The sequence below is a fragment of the Silurus aristotelis genome (assembly GCF_946808225.1).
Source record: "Silurus aristotelis genome assembly, chromosome: 1".
Classification (NCBI taxonomy): Eukaryota; Metazoa; Chordata; class Actinopteri; order Siluriformes; family Siluridae; genus Silurus; species Silurus aristotelis.
Window position 1 is genome coordinate 33,210,875 of NC_139574.1, and position 25,220 is coordinate 33,236,094.

At 38.9% G+C, this 25,220-nt stretch overlaps 2 protein-coding genes across 3 annotated transcripts in view; one reads left to right on the plus strand and one right to left on the minus strand.

The window, feature by feature from the left end:
* The window catches only part of LOC310724022 (nuclear factor 7, brain-like), a 140,146-nt gene extending 127,745 nt beyond the window's left edge, over positions 1-12,401 (minus strand). The window contains exons 1-6 of one of the 2 annotated variants that reach the window (XR_014532886.1): positions 11,841-12,401; positions 8,313-8,408; positions 4,398-4,631; positions 4,190-4,260; positions 3,979-4,094; positions 2,650-3,769 (exon numbers count right to left, since the gene is read on the minus strand). Coding sequence is in view for 1 of the 2 variants with exons in the window: in XM_083537772.1 (XP_083393898.1) it covers positions 3,222-3,769; positions 3,979-4,094; positions 4,190-4,260; positions 4,398-4,631; positions 8,313-8,408; positions 11,841-12,275 (1,500 nt within the window). In the remaining variant the exon portion in view is untranslated. Of the gene's footprint in view, positions 1-2,103; positions 3,770-3,978; positions 4,095-4,189; positions 4,261-4,397; positions 4,632-8,312; positions 8,409-11,840 lie in introns of those variants that run through there. The other variant, XM_083537772.1, reaches the window with a different exon arrangement.
* Positions 1-25,220, plus strand: part of pianp (PILR alpha associated neural protein) — a 169,691-nt gene that overhangs the window by 39,655 nt on the left and 104,816 nt on the right. The window lies entirely within an intron of this gene.

The following is a 25,220-nucleotide window of genomic DNA, read 5'->3' on the forward strand; positions in this document are numbered from 1 at the left end:
CAGAAGGCAACAAGGAGTATGCAGCTAATGTAGATGAGACAGAGGGAGTCAGTGATTAAAACATGACTAAAAAAACAGAGACATTCCTGATCACCTGATCATCATCATCTTTTCTCTGCTTGTGTTCTATATGTGGATGTTCAGCCTTGACACATTAATTAGGTAACAACATTTGAAATTATTTTGTAGTAATATATTAATATGAATGTGAGGTTCAGTTACAATTGTGACACTAAAACTGTCAGTAGTAAACGGTAGTAAACTACTGATTACTTAAGTACATGTCAGAACCCAAACTTCTTTACTTTAACTTGAGTGGAAAGTGTAGTCAGTATTTCAACTTTTACTAACATGAGTATCTTTACTTCTACTTGAGTGAAGGATGTCTGTACTTTTGCCACCTCTGATTAAACATGCACTATATATATATATATATATATATATATATATATATATATATATATATATATATATATATATATATATATATATATAGTGAGGAAAATAAGTATTTGAACACTCTGCTATTTTGCAAGTTCTCCCACTTAGAAATCATGGAGGGGTCTGAAATTGTCATCGTAGGTGCATGTCCACTGTGAGAGACATAATCTAAAAAAAAAAATCCAGAAATCACAATGTATGATTTAACTATTTATTTGTATGAATCAGCTGCAAATAAGTATTTGAACACCTGAGAAAGTCAATGTTAATATTTGGTCAGTAGCCTTTGTTTGCAATTACAGAGGTCAAACGTTTCCTGTAGTTTTTCACCAGGTTTACACACATTGCAGGACGGATTTTGGCCCACTCCTCCACACAGATCTTCTCTAGATCAGTCAGGTTTCTGGCCTGTCGCTGGGAAAACACGGAGTTTGAGCTCCCTCCAAAGATTCTCTATTGGGTTTAGGTCTGGAGACTGGCTAGGCCATGCCAGAACCTTGATATGCTTCTTACAGAGCCACTCCTTGGTTATCCTGGCTGTGTGCTTCGGGTCATTGTCATGTTGGAAGACCCAGCCTCGACCCATCTTCAATGCTCTAACTGAGGGAAGGAGGTTGTTCCCCAAAATCTCGCAATACATGGCCCTGGTCATCCTCTCCTTAATACAGTGCAGTCGCCCTGTCCCATGTGCAGAAAAACACCCCCAAAGCATGATGCTATCACCCCCATGCTTCACAGTAGGGATGGTGTTCTTGGGATGGTACTCATCATTCTTCTTCCTCCAAACACGTTTAGTGGAATTATGACCCAAAAGTTCTATTTTGGTCTCATCTGACCACATGACTTTCTCCCATGACTCCTCTGGATCATCCAAATGGTCATTGGCAAACTTAAGACATGCCTGGACATGTGCTGTTTTAAGCAGGGGAACCTTCCGTGCCATGCATGATTTCAAACCATGACGTCTTAGTGTATTACCAACAGTAACCTTGGAAACGGTGGTCCCAGCTCTTTTCAGGTCATTGACCAGCTCCTCCTGTGTAGTTCTGGGCTTATTTCTCACCTTCCTTAGGATCATTGAGACCCCACGAGGTGAGATCTTGCATGGAGTCCGAGTCCGAGGGAGATTGACAGTCATGTTTAGCTTCTTCCATTTTCTAATGATTGCTCCAACAGTGGACCTTTTTTCACCAAGCTGCTTGGCAATTTCCCCGTAGCCCTTTCCAGGCTTGTGGAGGTGTACAATTTTGTCTCTAGTGTCTTTGGACAGCTCTATGGTCTTGGCCATGTTAGTAGTTGGATTCTTACTGATGGTATGGGGTGGACAGGTGTCTTTATGCAGCTAACGACCTCAAACAGGTGCATCTAATTTAGGATAATAAATGTAGTGGAGGTGGACATTTTAAAGGCAGACTAACAGGTCTTTGAGGGTCAGAATTCTAGCTGATAGACAGATGTTCAATTACTTATTTGCAGCTGTATCATACAAATAAATAGTTTAAAAATCATATATTGTGATTTCTGGATTTTTTTTTTTTAGATTATGTCTCTCACAGTGGACATGCACCTACGATGACAATTTCAGACCCCTCCATGATTTCTAAGTGGGAGAACTTGCAAAATAGCAGGGTGTTCAAATACTTATTTTCCTCACTGTATATGATCATTCTTTTATATTGTTTAGGAAAGGTTCCTAACTAGCATACAAGATAGTTAGACAAATACAAAAAAAGGAAGTGTTTTTTGAACTTTAAAGGATGCTTATTGTCCTCAAAGAATTCTACTTAAATCATTTTGATCCCTTTGATAAATACTATTTACAATAATTCCTAAAACTGCCCAAGAGGTACAACTGAAGCCCTCCTAAGGGATTTTAATTTTTCTTTCCTTAAGAGCATAATGAAACCATAAAAACAAGGTTGTATATCTTATTATTTTGAGGTATCATTTTTGTGTTATTGGTCTATGAAACACATCTTAAGTAATCTTAGAATGAAACATTTCAACATTTTAACATTTCATTTTTTCCGTCACTTGAACTAGGAAACTCAAACCTGTTCCAGAATGGCAATGCACCTGTGCACAAAGCCAAATCCATGAAAATATGCTTTACATGGGTTGGAGTGGAAGATCTTGAGAGGCCTGCTATAGAACACTGAGCTTAATGCTGGTGAAAACCTTTGGGTTGAATTGGAACACTGACTAGACCGAATCTACATTAGTACAACAACTGACTTTACTAACACTCAATAAATGTCTGAATAAGCACAAATCTTTACATGCACACTCCAAAATATAGTGTAACTTCCCAGAAGAGTGGCGGTTATGATAACAGCAAATGGGGACTAAATGTGGAATGTCTAAAATCACATATGAATTTTATTGTCAGGTGTTCACAAAATATTCATATCCATTAAAGTCTATAACAATATCTATATCTATATGTATATATAGTTTAAGTTTTCTCTCATGGATAGTCATTAATATCCATGAGGCAGACCCCCATTGCTCATTAATATTTATTGTCTTTCTAATAACCTCCTCAAGGAAAGGAGAATAATTTTGCATTTCAATACAAGCAGGTGTCTGCTTTGTAATCAGATTTTTGTGTTTCCCCCTTTGTCTGTTCAAACCTAATCAGAAATATGATGGATTTTGTTTTTAATGGTTGCATGGATACTTGTTACAGCCTTGTCTAAAACCCCAAAATATTATCCTCATTAGGCAAGACATCTAAAAGATCTAGGACGTTTTAGATCGGTAAGAAATATTTTTTGGTATCATGGACTGCGTGCAGAATCCGACCCATATGAACATATTGTAACTGGGTCAATGTTCTTTCCACTCAGGTAAATTCCTGGGAAAAGAGCAACAGAGCAGGGCAGGGTAGACTTGTATTGGGTCACGACAATCAGAGTCATGATATCTGCATCGTAGAAGGAGACCTGTTTTCTGTCACAGTCCAGATAGAGCCCTATTTTACTTGGCTTTCTCTTGACCGCGACGGAAACCTCTTTGCCATTCGAGCTTAGTGTATATCCTTGACCATCAATAAGGTTGAGATATACATCTTTTGAATCAGATTTTTTCCATTTTTTTTTCAAGCTTATTTTCACATCTGTCTTTATGCCTATGCTCCAGTCTAACTTGTTCCCAACTTCTATCTCCCAGTAGTGCTGGCCAGACTGGAAGGTCTGTTCAGAGACCACACCTGGATTGTAGTCCTTGTAATAATTGGACTGTCTGTCTGCCTGTCGGACACTTGATCCTCCTGGTGATACCTTCAAGTAAGAGTCTCCAGGATCCTTTATGCTTAAAAGCTCTGGAACTGGGAAACAAAACAGGAGAATCGCTAATGGAAATAAATAACTGGCTAAAAGTAAAGCAATGAAAGCTTGCAGCTACCAATTACATTACTTGGTTTGAAACATTAGCAGCTTGCTGGACTGATTTTGACAAAAAAAAATCAGTTTTTGCCACATTACACTGATTTAAGTAATCTACAATGTCTTATCTACACAAATGTAAATATTGTACCTGGCTTGACAGCTCCCAGCATGGCTTTGCATACAAAGAACGGGAGGTGAGTCTCATAAGGGCCGAAGAAGAAGGAGTTTGGAATCACATTAAGACCATCTAGTCGTGTCTCGTACCTTTAAATCAGGAACAACAAAAAGAAAATGAAATAAGATGGAAAAATGTAACAGATTCATTATCAAAAGGTACAAAAAAAAATCAGTTAACGTACTTGATATCTGAATTTTTGTTGTTTTTTATTTTCATTGCTTCTATACGACGAAATCCATTCTTATTCCACCACTGCAAAGGGAGAAAAACACAATAAAGAAAAACTATTTTCTGACAATAATATAAGGTATGATTATTAAACTAGATTACAGTATAAGCATGCAACATTGTTTAATGCCATATTGTGAACACAATGTGCATGAAGTTACCTGTAAAAAGAGGTCAGGTTGATTAATATCCAATGCAGACTGGAAAATGCACTCTAACTCTTTCCCATTCATCAGTCTTTCACTGATCATGGAGGAGTTTTTGCACATAGCTGTGACAACAGTCTGCTCTTGAGCCTCCAGCTGCTTTTTTATTTCCGCCTCTTTCTTCTTTAGGAAGCAGTGCATCTCCTCAAACTGTGCAGATATTTGGGCTGATAGATTTTTGCCCTTTGTCTGTAATGTTTAAAAGTGTAATCCTAATTACTAATATTTATTTTGTGAAACAGAATAACAGTAGAGTGCCTTGTGTAAGTGTTCACACCACTTGACCTTTTCCACATACAACATTGAATTGAAATGGACTGAAAGGGATTTCACGATTTTCAGTTTACACAATATAACTGATATTGAATGTGCAATATATTTATATAATGTGGAAAATAGTTAATTATGGATCTGTTGGCTGTTTTGATTTACGAGGCTGTATGTTCTCTAATGAAATCTGGGGCATTTTAGATGCAGGTGTATTTAAATTGAGATCAAGTGTCTTTTCACTTGCACACAGATACTGTATTTTGCAGACTGAACAGTTTAAAGAAAAACAGGAGCTGTTTAAATTAACATGGTGTGCGTGTGTGCATTGAATTACACTGCACACTGGTTACAACAGAACGTCTCCAGGTTATGTATGTATGTGGTTCCCTGAGGGAAAGGGACGCTGCATCAACATTGCTTTGGGAACGCTTCCCCGTTGTCCACGATTTGAATCGCGCGTGTAATCCGTCTAATGGAAAGCACAGCGTCACCAGCGTTTTGACGTCATGACCAGGAAGCTATAAAAGCACATGAGGTGAAGCCAGCACTAGCTTCTGAAAGAAGAAGGAAGCACTGCAGGGATGCCGGCAGTGTGGCCTGGAGAAGAAGCATCTCATTCCCTCAGGGAACCATGGTTACATACGTAACCTGGAGACATTCCCTTTCAGGAACTCGAGCTGCATCCACGCTTTGGGAACGAGAGTCCAATACCACCAGACTGACCAGTCCCTGCCTAGTGTGTAAGAGCACAGCTAGGTTAAAGGACAGAGGGGCCAGGAGTAGCACTGAGGTCAAGGTAATAAACAAAAGTCAGCGGGGTAGAAAAGCCCACAGCGTTGCAGATTTCATGGAGGGAAAGGACCAAGCCTTAGAGGCTGCAAAACACTGTTCCATGTTTTTGCCAGAAATGGCTTTATAAACATTTTCAGACTGATAGATCTCAATTACTTTCCTTCTCATTTGTTTCTGAATTTCTTTGGATCTCAGCATGATGTCTAGCTTTTGAGGATCTTTTGGTCTACTTCACTATATCAGGCAGGTCCTATTTAAGAGTTTTTTTGATTGTGAACAGGTGTGGCAGTAATCAGGCCTTGGTGTGGCTAGAGAAATTGAACTTAGGTGTGATAAACCACAGTTTTAACAAAGGGGCAAACACTTTCACGCAGGGCCATGTAGTTTTGGATTTTGTTTTCCCTCAATAGTAAAAACCTTTATTTAAAAACTGCATGTTGTGTTTATTTGTGTTATATTTTACTAATATTTAAATTAGTTTGGTAATCTGAAACATTAAAGTGTGACAAACATTCAAAAATATAAGAAATCAGGACTCTTAGGACACTTTTTCACACCACTGTATGTCAAGTGCTTGCACCGGAGACAGCTGGTTTAGCTTTTCCTGGCCTGTGGCATAAAAAGAAGGAGGAAAGAATGCCTGGAGCATAACAGGTCATGGGACGACCTTTAAAACGTACCCTGTTCTAGGGTACCGAAAGGCACTGGTCATGCCAGTGAACTCCAGAAACGATGGAGCCTCAGAGAGGGCCTGAAGATCCCAGACTCTCTTAAGATATAGCCATATAGAAAATAGCCAAAAGGAACACAGTCTTGACTGTGAGGAACCTCTAGAATGCCTCGGCCTATGGCTTGAAAGGGGGCTCAGATAGAACCTCCAACACAATGGCGAAGTCCCACACAGGCACTCTAGGTCACACTAGAGGGGTGCCGTTAAGAAAACGTGCCACCAGCGGATCTTTACCCAGTGTTTGCCCCACCAGGGGAGCATGATATGCGAAAAGAGTGGACGTGTATACTTTAAGGGTGGAAGCAGCCAACCCTTTGGTGAACTGTTCTTGAAGGAATTTTAGCATTGAACCAACCAGCCAGTTAACTGGATCCAATTGGTGCTAGTCGCACCATACACTGAACAGGCACCATCTAGGCATATGACCTTCTTGTGGAGGGAGCTCTGGATTGGAGAATGGTGAAGAGACCGGAATGGTCCACAGAGCAGAATTGTGGAGAGACCGGAACATCTAAACTGCACCCCCTCAGGGTCCACAGCCACAGTATCCAAATCTCTGGGCGGACGTGAACTATTGTGCTCCCTGCCTGAGAAAGACGATCCCTCCTGAGAGGAATCTTCTGTGGAGGGTGTTTGAGAAGGACTACCAGGTCCCTGAATCATGGTCTGCCCTGCCAGCGTGGGGCCACCAGGAGGAGACGAATTCCATACCGGTGATCTCTCTCCAGAACTCCCAGAATCAGCGATACAGGGGGAATAGCGTACATTTGTGCCATTGCATCCATCCCTAGAGGTGTAAGGGAGAACTAGAGGAGAACCAGAGCTAGAAGCATGGCCAGTATCTCTAGGCAGTTGATGTGCCAAGCAGATAGGGTCCTTCCTAAAGACCTTTGGCAGGAGGGGGAGTTCATGACCACTTCCCAACCCGTGAGAGGGACGCATATGTCGTTGCGATGACCAGGAACTCCCAACACGGGGCCCTGAGACAGGAACCCGGGGTCTTACTCCAAACATCTAAAGTATGTAGGGTTTGCTTCGTGACCTTTATAGTACGGAGTGGATTGCCCTTCCGAGAGAAATCTCCAGGCCTGAGCCACCACTGAAGGAGTCTCATGTGCAGGAGGCAAAGTGGAACCACATTGGACGCTGCTGCCATTAACCCCAGCAGTCTCTGGAACTGCTTGACAGTGAGTTACTGTCCTTCTCTGACCTTCCTGATGGCAGTAAGAATGCACACAATCCGGGCAGGAGACAGCTGCGCTTTTTTGGGGGCATTTTTTTGGGACATTTACCACTTACCATTCAAACAAACACACATAGCTTCACTGCATGTGCTTTTATAGCTTCCTGGTCGTGACATCACCCCGCTGGTGATGCTGCGCTTTCCATTGGACGGATTCACATGATTCAGATGCTCGTGATTCCGATCGTGGACAACGCGGAATTGTTCCCAAAGCATTGTTGATGCAGCTAGAGTTCCTGGAAGGGAACTAATTTCAAAACAACATGGTAAATGTACAATCTACTTACAATTATGCAAAATACATCGATAAACACCCCTGGCCCTATTCTATTTGGGTGTGGATCCACGGAGGATTAATATGGCATAACGCACACCCACACCTAGCCATGGATTATCCCACCTATATTGATATTTACAATATAATTTAAATGACCCACCAAAATAACCCATTTAGCTTATTGAAGTCATAAACAAATGTTTACAATAGCTAATATGGAACTGTGAGCTGTAATATGTAAACTGTATACTACTATGGTTATGTTACCTTTAGAATGGTAATAGAATAACAAGTGTTTACCAATTTAAACACACACAACTTCTAGCCAATCAGAATCGAGTATTCAGACTGACCATGGTATAATAAGTCCATTTCACTTTCAATTTGTAACACTACAAAATGTGTATTAGTAGATACTAATGCAAGACACATGCATGTTTTAGGTACAAAATGTTTTAGAGACCTACACATTATAGCATTATATTTATATATAGGGACATGTAGAAGAATTGAGAATTGATTGTGTTTGAATGTTCAAAAGTGTTGTAATGTAATTACCTGGGTCATAGTTACTTCAATTGCCTGTTTTTGGGCCAAACCATTCAGCTGTTCATTCTCTTTGACGAGGAAGCACATAACACCCTTTAGTGTCCCCTATACAACCAAACAAGTGTTAAAGTTCTGATGAGACATGGTAGCTTATATATATATATATATATATATATATATATATATATATATATATATATATATATATATATATATATATATATATATATATAAAGCTCAAATACCACTGACTGACACACTCACTCATCACGAAATCTCAAAAACCACTGAACGAATTGCAATGAAATTTGGAACATACTTTCCTCTTGGGTCTTAGGTGCTCACTAAGAAAGGGTTTTGAAAAATTCGGCCTGGATCGCGGCTAACACGCGAAAAACCCGATTTCTCACGCATTGTAAATTCTTCGCAATAACATTACGGATCCTAATGAAACTTAGTACATTGTTTCTTATTAGATGTTAGATGCACGATAAAAAAATTTTTTTAAGTAGTTTGCCCTGTATCGGTACTACAAAGGGGTAGTACGTTATTTGTTGACGTTATTTATTTGGAGGAAATTTAATAATTAGCTTAAGGTGCTCTAATAATTTTTATCAGGGCTCCCTCGATGTGAAATAAGCCTTTAAGTGAATAAGTGTTTACTGGATAAAGATTTTCTATTTGAGTTACAGTCAAACTATAAAAATGAGTGTTTAACCATCACATACTCTCTGTACGACTAATATACAAAGTCAGTGCAGTAACAGTAAGTAAAGACAATGGTTTACAGGTTAAGGCCTGTATTGATTTCCATATCACCTGAGAGCCCATCGTTATCTGAACCCGTCGAGGACTCTGACCTCCCCTACTCCGCTTCGCACTGTCTGGATAGTGGGTAGACACAACATAGTCGGAGCTCAGTTAAGTTCATGGTCCTGACCAGTACAGACAGACGTTCTGACAAGCGACGACTGAAGACCTACCTCTTCCTGAAATTCTTAAATTAGCACTTTCCAAGTTTGTAGAATTCAAGGGTTATAGTTATATTAAGTTTGTAATCTAGCATACCAGTGTAGATTTATTCATTACTAGAGACTCAAAGCACTTTTGTACGTCACTCTGGATAAGGGCGTCTGCAAAATGCCGCAAATGTAAATGTAAATGATCTCTGGTCATCCAGTCCTGCTCAATGCTTACTGCTTATTGCCATATTGCTTAGCGTTCTGCCTTCCGTAGCGAAGCACGGGTACTTTCAGCTAGTATATATATATTTTTCAAATATTTATAAATACATATATTTCTCAATATACAGTGAGGAAAATAAGTATTTGAACACCCTGCTATTTTACAAGTTCTCTTACTTAGAAATCATGGAGGGGTCTGAAATTGTCATCGTAGGTGCATGTCCACTGTGAGAGACATAATCTAAAAAAAAAAATCCAGAAATCACAATATATGATTTTTAAACTATTTATTTGTATGATACAGCTGCAAATAAGTATTTGAACACCTGTCTATCAGCTAGAATTCTAACTTGTTAGACCTGTTAGTCTGCCTTTAAAATGTCCACCTCCACTACATTTATTATCCTAAATTAGATGCACCTGTTTGAGGTCGTTAGCTGCATAAAGACACCTGTCCACCCCATACAATCAGTAAGAATCCAACTACTAACATGGCCAAGACCAAAGAGCTGTCCAAAGACACTAGAGACAAAATTGTACACCTCCACAAGGCTGGAAAGGGCTACGGGGAAATTGCCAAGCAGCTTGGTGAAAAAAGGTCCACTGTTGGAGCAATCATTAAAAAAAATGGAAGAAGCTAAACATGACTGTCAATTTCCTTTGGACTGGGGCTCCATGCAAGATCTCACCTCGTGGGGTCTCAATGATCCTAAGGAAGGTGAGAAATCAGAACTACACGGGAGGAGCTGGTCAATGACCTGAAAAGAGCTGGGACCACCATTTCCAAGGTTACTGTTGGTAATACACTAAGACGTCATGGTTTGAACTTATGCATGGCACGGAAGGTTCCCCTGCTTAAACCAGCACATGTCCAGGCATGTCTTAAGTTTGCCAATGACCATTTGGATAATCCAGAGGAGTCATGGGAGAAAGTCATGTGGTCATATGAGACCAAAATAGAACTTTTGGGTCATAATTCCACTAAACGTGTTTGGCGTGATGAGTACCATCCCAAGAACACCATCCCTACTGTGAAGCATGGGGGTGGTAGCATCATGCTTTGGGTGTGTTTTTCTGCACATGGGACAGGGCGACTGCACTGTATTAAGGAGAGGATGACCTGGGGCCATGTATTGCGAGATTTTGGGGAACAACCTCCTTCCCTCAGTTAGAGCATTGAAGATGGGTTGAGGCTGGGTCTTCCAACATGACAATGACCCAAAGCACACAGCCAGGATAACCAAGGAGTGGCTCTGTAAGAAGCATATCAAGGTTCTGGCATGGCCTAGCCAGTCTCCAGACCTAAACCCAATAGAGAATCTTTGGAGGGAGCTCAAACTCCGTGTTTCTCAGCGACAGGCCAGAAACCTGACTGATCTAGAGAAGATCTGTGTGAAGGATTGGGCCAAAATCCCTCCTGCAGTGTGTGCAAACCTGGTGAAAAACTACAGGAAACGTTTGACCTCTGTAATTGCAAACAAAGGCTACTGACCAAATATTAACATTGACTTTCTCAGGTGTTCAAATACTTATTTGCAGCTGTATCATACAAATAAATAGTTAAAAAATCATTCATTGTGATTTCTGGATTTTTGTTTTTTTTAGATTATGTCTCTCACAGTGGACATGCACCTACGATGACAATTTCAGACCCCTCCATGATTTCTAAGTGGGAGAACTTGCAAAATAGCAGGGTGTTCAAATACTAATTTTCCTCACTGTATATCTCAACACTCCTAAAGATTAATGTAAATCCATTCCGGCTAACTAGCTCATGAAGAATGTGCAGACTGTAAGTGGGTGTATCTGGGTAACATAGGTTTCCGCCAGTTCTTTCTGATGGCACTGCTGGACATCTGCTGATGTGAAAGGTATGTAAACATGATGTGTCTTTCATCTGCTACAAGTTTCCTTGGCTGACCCCTGCATCTTCATTCCTCAACATTTCCTGTTTCTTTGTGCTTCCTCAAAACAATTTGAACAGCACATCCTGAAATCTCTGTCTGCTTTTAAACCTTTGTCTGGGAGACTCCTGGCTGATGCAGTATAAATAACTTGTGTCTTGTTGCTGTGCTCAGTATTGCCATGGTATATGACATGGTATATTTCTACAAAAAACCCTGAATTTGTGCAATTGTACAAAGTGTTCAAGTATAAGAATTGGGTAGTCACACTAAATATTGCTTCGATTGAGAGTTTATAATATTTAATGTCATTGCTCTACAGAGACATACAAGTGGACAAACAGGCCTGAGAAAGAGCAAAGATAATATCACAAGGTTTTTGAGAAACACTTTAAAAGTCTTGTGGATTTAAATATATAGATACCTTTATACTGTACATATTTATATACCTTGATTATTTGAGCAGCCTCCTTCACAGGTTTAAACTGGTGGCCTTTGTGCTTTTCTCCATCGCGACACACTACACACAGAAGTTTTTGGTCTGTTTCGCAAAAGAGCTTGAGCTTCTCTTCGTGATCGGTACACATCAGCATGTCAGCCAGGGCTTGCGGTGCCTGTGTGGGTGAAGTATCCATCTGGGCTTGTTGCTTTGTAAGATGCTGTCTCACAGCACCGGTCATGTTTCTCAGAAGTCGGCTGGATAACAGGTCTTTCTCAGTGTAAGGCCTGCGACACTCAGGGCAGGGGTTCTGGCCCATGTTGCCTTGCATGTGGCCGGTGATGCATAGTCGACAGAAGGAATGCTCGCAGGACAGCGTCACTGGATCGGTGAAATCATTCAAACACATCGAACACTTGATCTGCCAAGACAGCTCTGAAGCCATTTTGAACGGGGTGTGATGTCGCTCAGAACAAATCTTCTTTCTTACTTCTTGTGCAAAGCTTTTACTTTTGATTTAACTGTGACCTGCGCTATTGCATTTACCTGGGCTTGCTTAAAGCAATCCGACCTGTCCTGTAGTCAAAACAGTTGACATACACGGCACACTTATCTACAAAAGGTTCACATATCACAAGAATCTATGTACATACCAAAAATATTTTACATAATATGGTTTTATGCTTGTGTGATTATGTATAGAAAGTGGAACAATAAGCAAGGTTCACAAAATATGTAGCTGATCCAGTTTAACAGCATATAGAAAAAGCTTGAAAGAATAATATGCAGATATGTGCACAAGTCAAAGCTAATACATCGGAAATGAAGCACATGGGTCGTCTGCCGTACACATCGAAACACATTACAATGAACCTGTGATTTACCTTGCAGTCAGAAATATTTTCAGAGCTGCTTTTTCAGCCAATTAATCAACAATTAGTCTTCAGATTTGGAAATTTAATAGCACGGTGGTAATTATACAGAACATATTAGGATATTTAACATGAGTATCTTTTGGAAGACAAGAATCCGGCAAGGTTTTGTGAGTTCCCTGCTCCAACAGACACACCGAACAGGATAATAAACTAGTAGGGGGACAAGCTAGTGTAGTCCAATGTGGTGGCGCATCAGAAATGCATTAGTATTAGAAGTCATGGGCATTTGTTAGCTCATGCATGCAGAAGAGGGTTGACTGCACTTTCCTCTGCACCCCCGCAGCCCTATGGTACCTTAGTGAATTTATCTAGACATTATGTCACTTTATAAATGTAATAGTGTACAGTATTTGACCACATACAAGTTTCAAATGTTATTCCTAACGTTCTTGAACATTCAATCCTGCTGCGGATTCCCACGAATTTTAAGATAATCCACAATTTGCTGTTAAGTTCTTAATGAGAACCCACAAATTTTACGAACCGTGAAATATCGGGGGTTAAGTGTATGCAGTTCTCTGGCTTTACACGTTTTAGAGGGAGCTTGCAAATGCTACTTAGCAAACGCTACTTAGCTTAGAGAGGGCTGGATGTGAATTGGTCAAGATTCATTTAGGGAGAAAATTTAGTGGAAAATACAGAAACAAAGATTATGCATTTAAAAGCAAGTCTTTTTTGCTGTGTGCACTCATAATTATTATTGAGCAGTAGGTATGGTCTATAAATATATGAAAACAGATGGTCCCCGAATTACAATGGTTCGACTTTTTTTCTTTTTTGATCTTACGATGCTGAGAGCGATGCGACAAAATTGGCAACAGGCACAGGGAGCAGAGTACAATGTACGATATGTTGGATGCACAGCTGGGATGAGCATATCTCTTGCCCTGTGAGATACTAGCGGTCCACGGAGTGAAGTTGTCTCAGTGTTAGTGTATTAGTGTTAATGGTATTTTTTTCTGTTTCAAACGGTTTCAAACAGCAATTTTTGTGATAAAAGCATGCCTTCAAAGCACCCAAGTATGTCTCCTGCTTGTAGTGAAAAAAAGAAGAGAAAAACCATCAGTTTAGAGCAGAAAATAAAAATTATAAATCTTCATAAAGCAGGAAAGACTGTCAAAGTCATAGCACCATCTTCGACTTACGATATTTTTGAGGGTCGTCGTAACGTATCTCCAGCGCAAGTAGAGGAATATCTGTACATATTTCCTAACATTTAGAATGACTTTGTTTCTGCAACAGAAAAACCTTCTTTTTTCCACCACTGTAAAATTACAAACAAAAGCCACAAGTCATTGTGATAATGATTTCTTCCATTATATTAGCAACACCATCTTACCTGGCCAACTCACATAAAGATTTCAAGTTGGCGCATTACTATTTCCTCAAAACTAGCATAACTGTTCTAAAATGAATCTTCAAATAAATACTTTATATTAAGACACATTATACCCTATATGACAAAAGTCATATATGCACAAAGACATTTTCAACAATATGTATTTTTTTTTGCCAAACTCTTACCACAAATTCAAAGGCACACAATTGTATAGGATGCCTTAGGATGCTGAACTTTTCCCAAAACCTGTTCCATGATGACAATACCCCTGTGCACAATAGCCACGTTTACATGTACACTTTTTTGCGATTCCGATTGAAAGATTCGGTGGACTGTTTACATGACACGTTATCTAATCCGATATGGTGTTTACATGTGCCTAATGTACACATTAGCCTATGTCCTGCTTTACGTGTTTTGTTCCTGTCAACATGGAGTTCCCTTATTTCTTATTTTTAGCTAAAGGGTTGGTCATAATCAAACAACAGCGTGAATTTGTACACTCGGAAGCTGTGCGGAATACCGTGTTGTAGCAAATCAAGAGTTCACACGATGAATGGGCCGATGCGTGATCCAATACAAATGCCAGGTGAAGCGGAGGCTTCAGAAATCGAGATTAGATGAAACGCAATTTGTCCTTTAAGTAATATGTCTTGTCAACGACAGTAGTTGGTTTGACGCGTTTACATGGCAGAATTTTTATTTAGTTCGGTTTATAGAAAGGTTTATCCCAACCCTCAAACTAATTACAGTTTAATCCGGTTTGGGGATTTTAATTCTGATTGAGGTGTTTGGACTTTAAAACCGATTAAAATGCTCCATGTAAATGCAGCTTATGTGAACTCTATGAACATATAGTTTATATGGGTTGGAGTGGAAGATCTTATACAGTATATCCTGTTATAGAGCTCTGACCTCATCCCTATAGAACACCTTTGGGATGAATTGGAATGCTGACTGCATTCCAGGCCTCCTCACCTACATCAGTACCTGCCTTTACTAACACCCTTGTGGGCTGAATGAGCACATCTCCACAAACACATTCCAAAATCTAGTGGAACATCTTCCCAGAAGAGAGTAGGTTATTATAACAGCAAATGGGGACTTAATAATGTGTTGTTCAAAAAGCACATACAAATCATATGGTCAGGTGTCCACAAACATTTTTTTTTCCATGTTGTGTATATGGTGCTTAACTTTCTCATCTATCCCTGCAGTTTAATGTTTTTAAACTGTATTTAACAGTTTAATACCTATGACTCTAAACAATATTGTTCAGGATCTGTTGCCTGAATAATGTAAATGATGATGAGGAAGAGTAGGAGAATTTTATTTTACTGGCAAATTATTGTTATTAAATTATGATGCATAATAACCTAATTTTAAATGTGGTCTGCACCTGCAGCATCACACACTCAGAAAAAAAAGCTCTATCTTTCCTCTTCTACGTTTAAGCTGACAGAGCTGACAGGATTGGCTAATGCTGCTGTGATTGACAAGGGGGAAAGTATTCTGTCTCTTCCACCCAGAGAGCCCTGCCAGTTTTGCTCCCTTGACTCCAGGCTATGGATGGCTGTTGCATCAGGTTTTTGAACTTTCATTCTTTTTTTTGTTGAGCCACTCCAGGGGTTGTCATGCTGAAATTGATCACTTGGGCTATAACTACACACACACACACACACACACACACACACACACACACACACACACACACACACACACACACTCACACATGCACAAATGCGCAACAGGTTCTCTGCTATTTCAGATACTAAACAGAAAAGATTTTATATGAAATGTACAAGTTGCCATATTTTGTCCAATAAGTTCCATAACCTTCTGGATGTTAGCAAGACAAAGGGGTTGATACTGGACTTTAGCATGATTCAGGATAGAAACTAAGATAAACTCTTAAGATAAACAGGGCCCAATTGGAGAAAGTGAATGGTTCCTGATGCATTGGTATTCATATCATGTACGACCTGGCAGGTGGTAGTTCTGTGGCGAAGGTATTGGACTCTGGATTGGAAGGTTAAAAGTTCAAATCCCAGCCCCACCAAGCTCCTCTGCCTTGGAGAAAAGCCCTCAACCCTCAAATGCTCGGTTGTATGTCGCTCTGCCTAAGGGCGTCTGCCAAATGCCTTCTACACCTGCACCATTGAGTGCATCCTTAAGGGAAGCATTGGTTTGTGAACAAGCAGGATACCCAGCCCTCCAGACGGTTAGGGTTAGTGACCTCACTGAGCTCCCTGACCTACAGTCTATCTATAGCAATCATTGCTGGACCAAGGCCAGGGAGATGAAGGACCTCAGCCATTTGAACAATGTACTTTTTTCTGTTGCAAACAATGAAGCGCCTCCGGTTCCTGAAGACCTACAGAGATATTCAGGAGGGGCTTCCTCCTATAGGCCATACAACCAGGAAAACCTATAGGAATAAAGCATGGACTTGTTTGTACAACAGCCACACCCTCAGGCTGAAACTGAACAGCTTATATTGTCAAAACTATCTTCAATTTACTTAAAATACAGTCAGAGTGTTTCTGCTACTGATCTCATGCATCTGCTGTGTAGAGCATTCTTGTTTTTGTCATTTGGTCATTGTGAAGTTTTTGACATTTGTAAATACTGCCACTGTATGGTTGTGTATGTGACCATTAAAATAATTATAAAAATAAATAAATAAATAAAAAAAATATATATATATATATGTGTGTGTGTGTGTGTGTGTGTGTGTGTGTGTGTGTGTGTGTGTGTGTGTGTGTGTGTGTGTGGTGAGGAGAGTGAAGTTACGACTCCAATTCCCAAAAAGTTGGAACGCTATGGAGTATGATGCTTCAGTAAAAACAATGCAATGATTGGCAATTCTCATTAACCCTTATTTTATTCACAGTAGAACACATTAAATAAGAAAACATATATAAAATTATATGGTACATTTTAATTTGATGGCTTAAAAAAGTTGGAACAGGAACATGTTTACCACTGTGTAGCAAAACTTCTTTTAACAAGAATCTATATACAAGTGAAAACTGAGGTGATTATATGCTGGAGTTTTGGAAATTGAATGCTGTCCTATTCATGTCTGAAAAAGGATCAGCTGCTCAACAGCCCTGGGTATTCTTTGTTGTATATTTCATTTCATGATGCACCATATGTTTTCAAATGCTGAAAGGTCTGGAGTGCAGCCAGGCCAGTTTAGCTCCTGGATTATTTTACTATAAAGCCATAATAAATGCAGTAGGTGCTTTAGATTTGTTTTGCTGGAATATGCAAGGCCTTCCCTAAAAAAACGACATCATCTGGATGGTAGCATATGTGGTTCTAAAATCGGTATATAACTTTTAGCATTGATGGTACCTTTTCTAATGTGCAAGCTACCCATTCCTTAGGCATTACTGCACCCCATACCATCAGAGATGCCGGCTTTTTAACTGAATGCTAAAAACAAGCAGGGTGGTCCCTCTCCTATTCAGTTCAGAGAACGTGACATCCATTGTTTCCAACAAGAAATTCGATTCGTCTGAACAGTTTTTCACTTTACCTCAGTACATTTTAAACAAGCTTTGTCTCAGAGAAGACAGCAGTGTTTCTAGATCATGTTTACATATGGCTTCTTCTTTGCATGATAGGATTTTAACCTGTATTTGTGGATGATACAGAGTTCATATAACTTTTTTCATAGACAAGAATTTCTGAAGGTGTTATTGAACCCATGAAGTGATTTCCATTACAAAATCATAGCTGATTTTAATGCAGTTCCACCTGATGGCCCAAATATCATGAACAAACAATATTAATTGATTTTTTTGCCCTTGTCCCTTGTGCACAGAGGTTTCTCCTGATTCTTGGAATATTTTATATATTTAATTAAATAAATAATTATGTTCTGTAGCTGAAGTTGATGTTAAGGAACATTACACATAGACACAGTTTTTCACAGATTAGTGAACCTCTGTCCATCTTTACTTCTGAGAGTCTCTACCTTTCTAAGATACTCTTTTTGTACCTAATCATGTTACTGACCTGCTGCCAATTAAAACCTGTTACTCCAGCTGTTTCTTCATAGTAACACTTACTTTTAAAGCCTTTTGTTGTCCCATCACAAATTTTTTCGAGATGTGTTGTGGCCATCAATCTTAGAAGTACCTTATATTTTCCTTAAAATGATATCTTTCCTCAGATGAAACATTTGATATGTTTTTTTATGTTCTATTGTGAAAGCAAATTGGGTTTATAAGATGTTTTTACAGATGCTTCATTTTTCACAGCGTTCCAACTTTTTTGAAAATTAGAGTTGTATTTGGTGGAGACTTGTTCAGACAAGTAAGAGCAGGTAGTATCATACAGAACCTGCATAAAAAAGCAGCTAGATAGTCAGTTGCGGGCCGTGCATTTGGTACCTCGGCCTTCAGTGGGGACTTACTCAACTTAATTCACCTCTTAATACCACCACTATCACGTCGCAATTATAGAAACTATCGACACAATACAAAAACGCAATATAACAACACGTGGCATTACAGAGAGAGAGAGAGAGAGAGAGAGAGAGAGAGAGAGAGAGAGACATTTCATATATGAAGGGTAAACACCATTTTACTAAAGCAAGAAACCCAGTTAAGACTCCAAACCTCTAAACTACAACAGACCAGAGATGCATACTTATAATTTGCACCGCTCCTCAGGGGCTGTAAGCCAGTGGTACCACTCATATTCACTGGTCTGAAAGTGAAGACCAAACCCTTTCATGAGACAAACTAGCTAGCTTCAGGGGTTGGCCGACCTCTGCTCACGATCTCTAGCTTTTCTTCAAAATGTATTTTTAAGTATGTCTGAGACCAAATAAATGTATCTTCCTCTGTAGGCATAAAAAAGTCTAATTCAGATGCATTAATGTGTGCAGATCGCTACAGACGTGTTTTGCCAGTCGAACTTAGTAACAGTAACAGTAACAGTTTCCCTCTGACCAACCAATCAGAGGACGGAAAAATGCTGACGCTAATCTGGGCCAGCTAGCTGCCCTGTGAGAAGAATATGAAATCTGATTGGTTAAAGACACAGACCAAATCATAATATTCTCTATGGTCAAAGGGCCAGCAGTATTGACTTTAAAGTCCCTGGGCTGATTAGATTGATATGGCAGCACATAGAGACTGAAATCTGATTGGACAGAAAATCTAACATCTACATACACATACCTGAAGCAGTGCAGCCAAGAGAAACTCTACGAAATAAGGAGAATAAACTGTTGGGAATAAATTAATACAATTTTATGAAACAAATATTAGAATTTAGGTTGTAAATGAAGGTTAGTGCTTCTGATAGTGTTTAGGCCAACAGAGAAGGCTTTGCTGACCCTGACGGCCCACCACTGTAGATAGGTATATCAGAACACAGGCAGAATAGGCCACGTCTGTGCTTGTTTTGTTGATGAATCAGGTTTTTCCAAATCTACAGTAACATGGATGTATAACAATGGGAATTAAAAGGAATATTGTAAATGTTAAGGGACAAGAGGAAGCGAAAATAATATCACTCTCACTCCCTGTGAATGAATTTGTAATTAAAACGAATATAATAACAGCTTCTGAGCAACAGAACTGAATAGATCTTGTGCAATTAACTGTCGTTAGGTTTGAATGTAACTGAGAAAAAAAGATATGCTGCAATGAAAGAATGCTGGAAGAAAAGCACATTTTTAACATTCATATCTCTGTTTCATTTATAAATGTGTGTAGCCACTTTTCTCTAAAGCACATTAATTAAGGTCCTTCTGAATTTGCTGTGATTATCAGTGATGATTATCAGAAAGCATGCTGGCTCACATTGTAGCTGTTCTGTTCATAAGAGAGAATCTTAATGATCTCATTATGCTGAAAAGATATACAAATCTCCTTACAAGCAACTTTCGATGCACTGGTTATGCGCACACGTGATACAGATTTCACACGAGAACTCTTTCAACTATTAAAGGCAACACTGTTATCATGAGGATTAAGGGTCTTTGCTGCAGGGATTTGAACTCACTATCTGCATGTTAAGGATGGGGGGAATCGATCTTTTCAGTACTGGTGCTGGTTTAAGTGAATTGATTCTTACACTGAAATATCGATCCTATCTGGGATTTTGTAAACAAATAAGCTGAATATTTATTTTTAACGTGTATAGGAACTTTATCTTCCTCCGCTGTGCCACCGTTTATCGTACAAACATGTCAGTGTTCTGTTGCTCAGTCATATATCTTGGGATTATCAAATCATCTGTGCTTTCTGAGAGAATTATTTCAAAGTGGGAGAATTATTTTTTCAGAATAAAGGGAAAGGAAGGTACAAACATGATAAGACAGTTTGAAAATGGTTTGTGTGATGAATTATATTTGGTTTAAAGCTTGTGTGATAAATCCTTTTTTTTTTTTTTCTGAAGAGAAGTCCAATCCATTGTACTCTGTTTTTGCTGTATAAAACTGAACTGGGATAATACTGGTTCTAAAAATACTTGGTATTGGATTGGAACATATTTAACATATTTATTGGCCATCGTTACTTCATAACGGTAGCTGAAAGCTGACAGCTGAGAGCCACCAGTTTATATATGGTAGAGTCATGGCTTATATAGTATTGGTTGTGATCTGATGTGGTTGTATGTATTACATAAACATCATCATCTTGACCATTGCCGATGATCAAGTCGATGGAGTCTGCTTTTATTGGCCACTGTATGGTTGTGTATGTGACTATTAAAATTTGAATTTGAATTAAATTTACCTTCAATGCACACACTGCAAATTCATGATTGCATACAATTCATACAGAGTACAGTATATGGTGATTATTTTGGTTACTTGCTGCAAAAACCATTTTTGCTTTAACAAATCAGCAACTTATTTGGTGTGACAGTGTGTGTGTGTGTGTGTGTGTGTGTGTGTGTGTGTGTGTGTGTGTGTGTGTGTGTGTGTGTGTGTGTGTGTGTGTGTGTTGTGTGTGTGTGTGTGTGTAGGGAAAGGTTGGGTAGCAAAATAAAGCTACAACTCCAAGTTGGAACGCTGTGAAAAATGACGCTATTGTAAAAACATCTCATAAACCCTTATTTTATACACAATAGAACATAGAACACATATTAAATGGTTTAACTGAGGAAAGATCAAATCTAAGTATTGTGTTTATTCATGTGGTGAGCCCATTGGTCAAAAGAAATTTTGAAAAATAGTTGCTCTGAGATTTGTGGGAATTGTCTACAATCTTACAAAAACCCATTATTAGACATATGGAACAGACTCCCAATTATTGTTCAGGACTCAGACCCAGACTCAGAGTTCAAGTTGAGGCTGAAAACACATTTGATTTATAATAGCAATACTGCAGTTTTCGTTAACTGTTTTTTTTGGACACAAAAAGTATTTCAGTATACATATTAAGATGTCAGTTAAAAGTACAACTGTTAATAAAATAAAACTGCAGTATAACAGCAATACAACTAATACTAAACTCCAGTATTACTGCAGTACAGCTAAAGTACTTCCACAACAGTGGAACTACATTGCAGCAATACAGATTGGATGTAGTCTTAAAAAAATATATAAAATAAATAAATAAAAAATAAAAATAATATAATCTGCGGAATGCTCCAATGCATACATGCAAATATAAACTGAATATATATATATATATATATATATATATATATATATATATATATATATATATATATATATATATATATATATATATGAGATTTCCTTTAGGGTCGACAAGGATGGACAGGATTAAAAATCAGTTTATTAAAGAGACATTGCATGCAGCATGTTTTGGGGACAAAGTGAGGGAGGTGTGATTGAGATGCTTTGGACGTGATGTGCAGAGAGGGGATATGGAGTATATCGGTAGAAGGATACTGAGGATGGGGCCACCAGAAAGAAGGAAAGTAGGAAGACCAAAGAGGAGGTTGGAGGTAGGACAGAGTACTATGGAGACGGATGAGCCGCTGTGGCGACTCCTAATGGAAGCAGCTGAAAGAGATGGAACTGTAATGAATGGACATTCGGTGCCACCCAGATGAGAATGGGCTCTTTTTGAGTCTGGTTTCTTTCAAGGTTTTTTCCTCATGCCATCTCAGGGATCTCACTATTACAAACATATATACATTCTTTTATAACCGCTTTATCTCTGCAAAGCTGCTGAGACAATATCCATTGTTAAAAGGAAATACAACTTTACAAATAAAAATAAATAGAATTGCACACCTGACAATCACAATAGGCTTGTTTGCTGTTTTTGAATTACTAGTACTCCTACATTTCTACAAATAAGTATAACTTTTCATATAAACTTTTGCTGATTTGGCAAAAATGTGAATTTCAGAGTGTTGATTAAATACTGGTTAACACTGTACGAGGTGCTACACGACTACTAGACAAACACCAGTCAATAAAAAGTAGCCTAGTATTTAATTCCTTTTCTTTACCATAGTTAAAAGACAAACTGTTTTATTAATTCCGAAACTGAGAACTAAGAAGCTCTCATGTTCAGCTTGAGTAAAATGCTGATCTGACTAGCTGAGTTGTTTTGGATATTGATGTGCAACCCTGCAGTCCAATGAGTGCACTTTGACAACAATGCTGGCATGTTTGTGTTTGTGAGCCCTGAGACATTGCCATGTTCATGAGTGGTCTGCTAGCTTAAAGGGTTTCCTGACTGAAACTGTTTGTGCAATCTGGACAGTATAATCTCTGACAAGGGGTCATACTAGCTTGGCGGTGACCCATGAACTCCAAATATAAAGAAAAAAATAGAGAGAATGGGTCATGTAATGTTCTTTTTATCAGCCAAATGGTTTGCTAATCTTTCCAAGAGATGACATCATGTGGATGTAGCATATGAATGTAGCATATGTATTGTGTACAGATTTAATGACCGATATGTATGAACAAATTCTTACATGTGCATGTGCTGCAATATAGAAATTGTCTGAAGTTCATTCTCTTTGTACCAGTACCATACTCATCGTTGTACCATCTCTGGTCCCGAATCTCAAATATTAGTGAAATTAGCCTTATACTGTCTACAAGCAGGAAACTACGGGAAACATCAGTGTCAAAAATAATTATAATTCAAGATGTTGATTAAAAACTTTTCTTATGGATTTCTGTGTTCCGGATGCTTTCCTGCTTTGGGTCTAATCTTTTACTTCACAAAGATAGGGAAATTAAGGGCAAGCCACAATGAAGTGTTTTAGCAAGTTTCTGAAACGGCACTGGATAAACACCAATTTAATATTACTTCAGGTACATTGGGGCTTTCTGGTGGTAGCGAGCACTATCAAACACGTCGACCTGAAATCTCCCACACATGTTCCTATTGGTTTTAGATCTGTGTGGATGGTTGAAGTTATATTGTATGTTTTTATAAGCTTTTCAACATACAGCATAAATCTGGAAACCACTTCCATCAGCAGATATTTGTACCTGTTGCAGTTCCTCAAAAAGTGTCCAGTCTGACCTTTTGACACTTGTATTCAAGCATAAAGGAGGCAAAATGTGATCAATCAGTCTAGTTAATACTTAGAAACATGCAATGCTCCTCAATAGATTTAAATAGACAATCAATACAAAGTTAAATTATACAATTAATACACTCTATAGACAAATTCATTCAGACACCTGAATTTCCCAGCCATACGTGGTTCTTCCTAAAACCGTGAGCATAAACCCCCACAAAGACACTCCACAATCTAGTGAAACATCTTCCCAGAAAAGTGGAGGTGATTATAACAGGAAATAAGGACCAAATGAGGAATCAGACTTGTGAATCCTATGTGTTATGTGTCCAGATATACAGGTGCATCTCACTAAATTAGAATATCATTAAAAAGTTGATTTATTTTAGTAATTCAATACAAAAAGAGAAACTCGTATATTATTTATATTCATCACACACAGACTGATATATTTGAAGTGTTTATTTTTTTTTTATTGTGTTGATTTTGGCTCACATTTAGCAAAAAGCCACCAATTCACTATCTCAAAAAAAAAAACTTAATAAGACCAATCAAAAAAACATTTTTAGTAAATTGTTGGCCTTCTGGAAAGTACGTTTATTTACTGTATATATACTCAATACTTGGTCGGGGATCCTTTTGCTTTAATTACTGCCTTAATTCAGCATGGCATGGAGGTGATCAGTCTGTGACACTGCTGAGGTGGTATGGAAGCCCAAGTTTCTTTGTCAGTGGACTTCAGCTCACCTCTTGACAATACTCCATAGATTCTCTATAGGGTTCAGATCTGGTGAGTTTGTAAGCCAGTCAAACACACCAAAACCATGGTCATTTTACCAACTTTTGGTGCTTTTGGCAGTGTGGGCAGGTGCCAAATCCTGCTGGAAAATGAAATCATCAACTCCATAAAGCTTGTCAGCAGAGGAAGGCATGAAGTGCTCTAAAACTTTCTGGTAGACGGCTGTGGTGACCTTGGACTCGATACAACACAGTGGACCAACACCAGCAGATGACATGACTCCCCAAATAACCACTGACTGTGCAAACTTTACACTGGACCTCAAGCAACTTGGATTCTCTGCCTCTTATCTCTTCTTCCAGACTCTGGAACGTTCATTTCTAAATGAAATGGAATTTTTTTTCCCTTTCATCTGAAAGACGACTTTGGCCCACTGAGCAATAGTCCAGTCCTTTTTGTCCTTTGCCCAGGTAAGACACCTCTGATGTTGTCTCGGGTTCAGTAGTGGCTCGACACAAATAATGCGCCAGTTGTAGCCCATTGATACGTCTGTGTGTGGTGGCTCTTGCTTGCAGCTGCAGTCCACTCTTTGTGATTCTCTTTCAAATTCTTGAATGAGCTTCATTTCATCTTTTTGTATCACATTATTTCCTTCCATTCAAATTTCCATTAATGTGCTTGCATACAGCACTCTGGGAACAGCAGCTTCTCTAGCGATGACCTTTTGCGTCTCACCCTCCATGTGCAAGGTCTCAATGATCGTATTCTGGACAACTGTCCAGCCAACCAGTTCCCCTATGATTGTGTAGCCTGAACCAGACACCATCTCAGGAAACGTTTGCAGGTGTTTGGATTTAATGAGCTGATTAGAGTGGGACACCATGA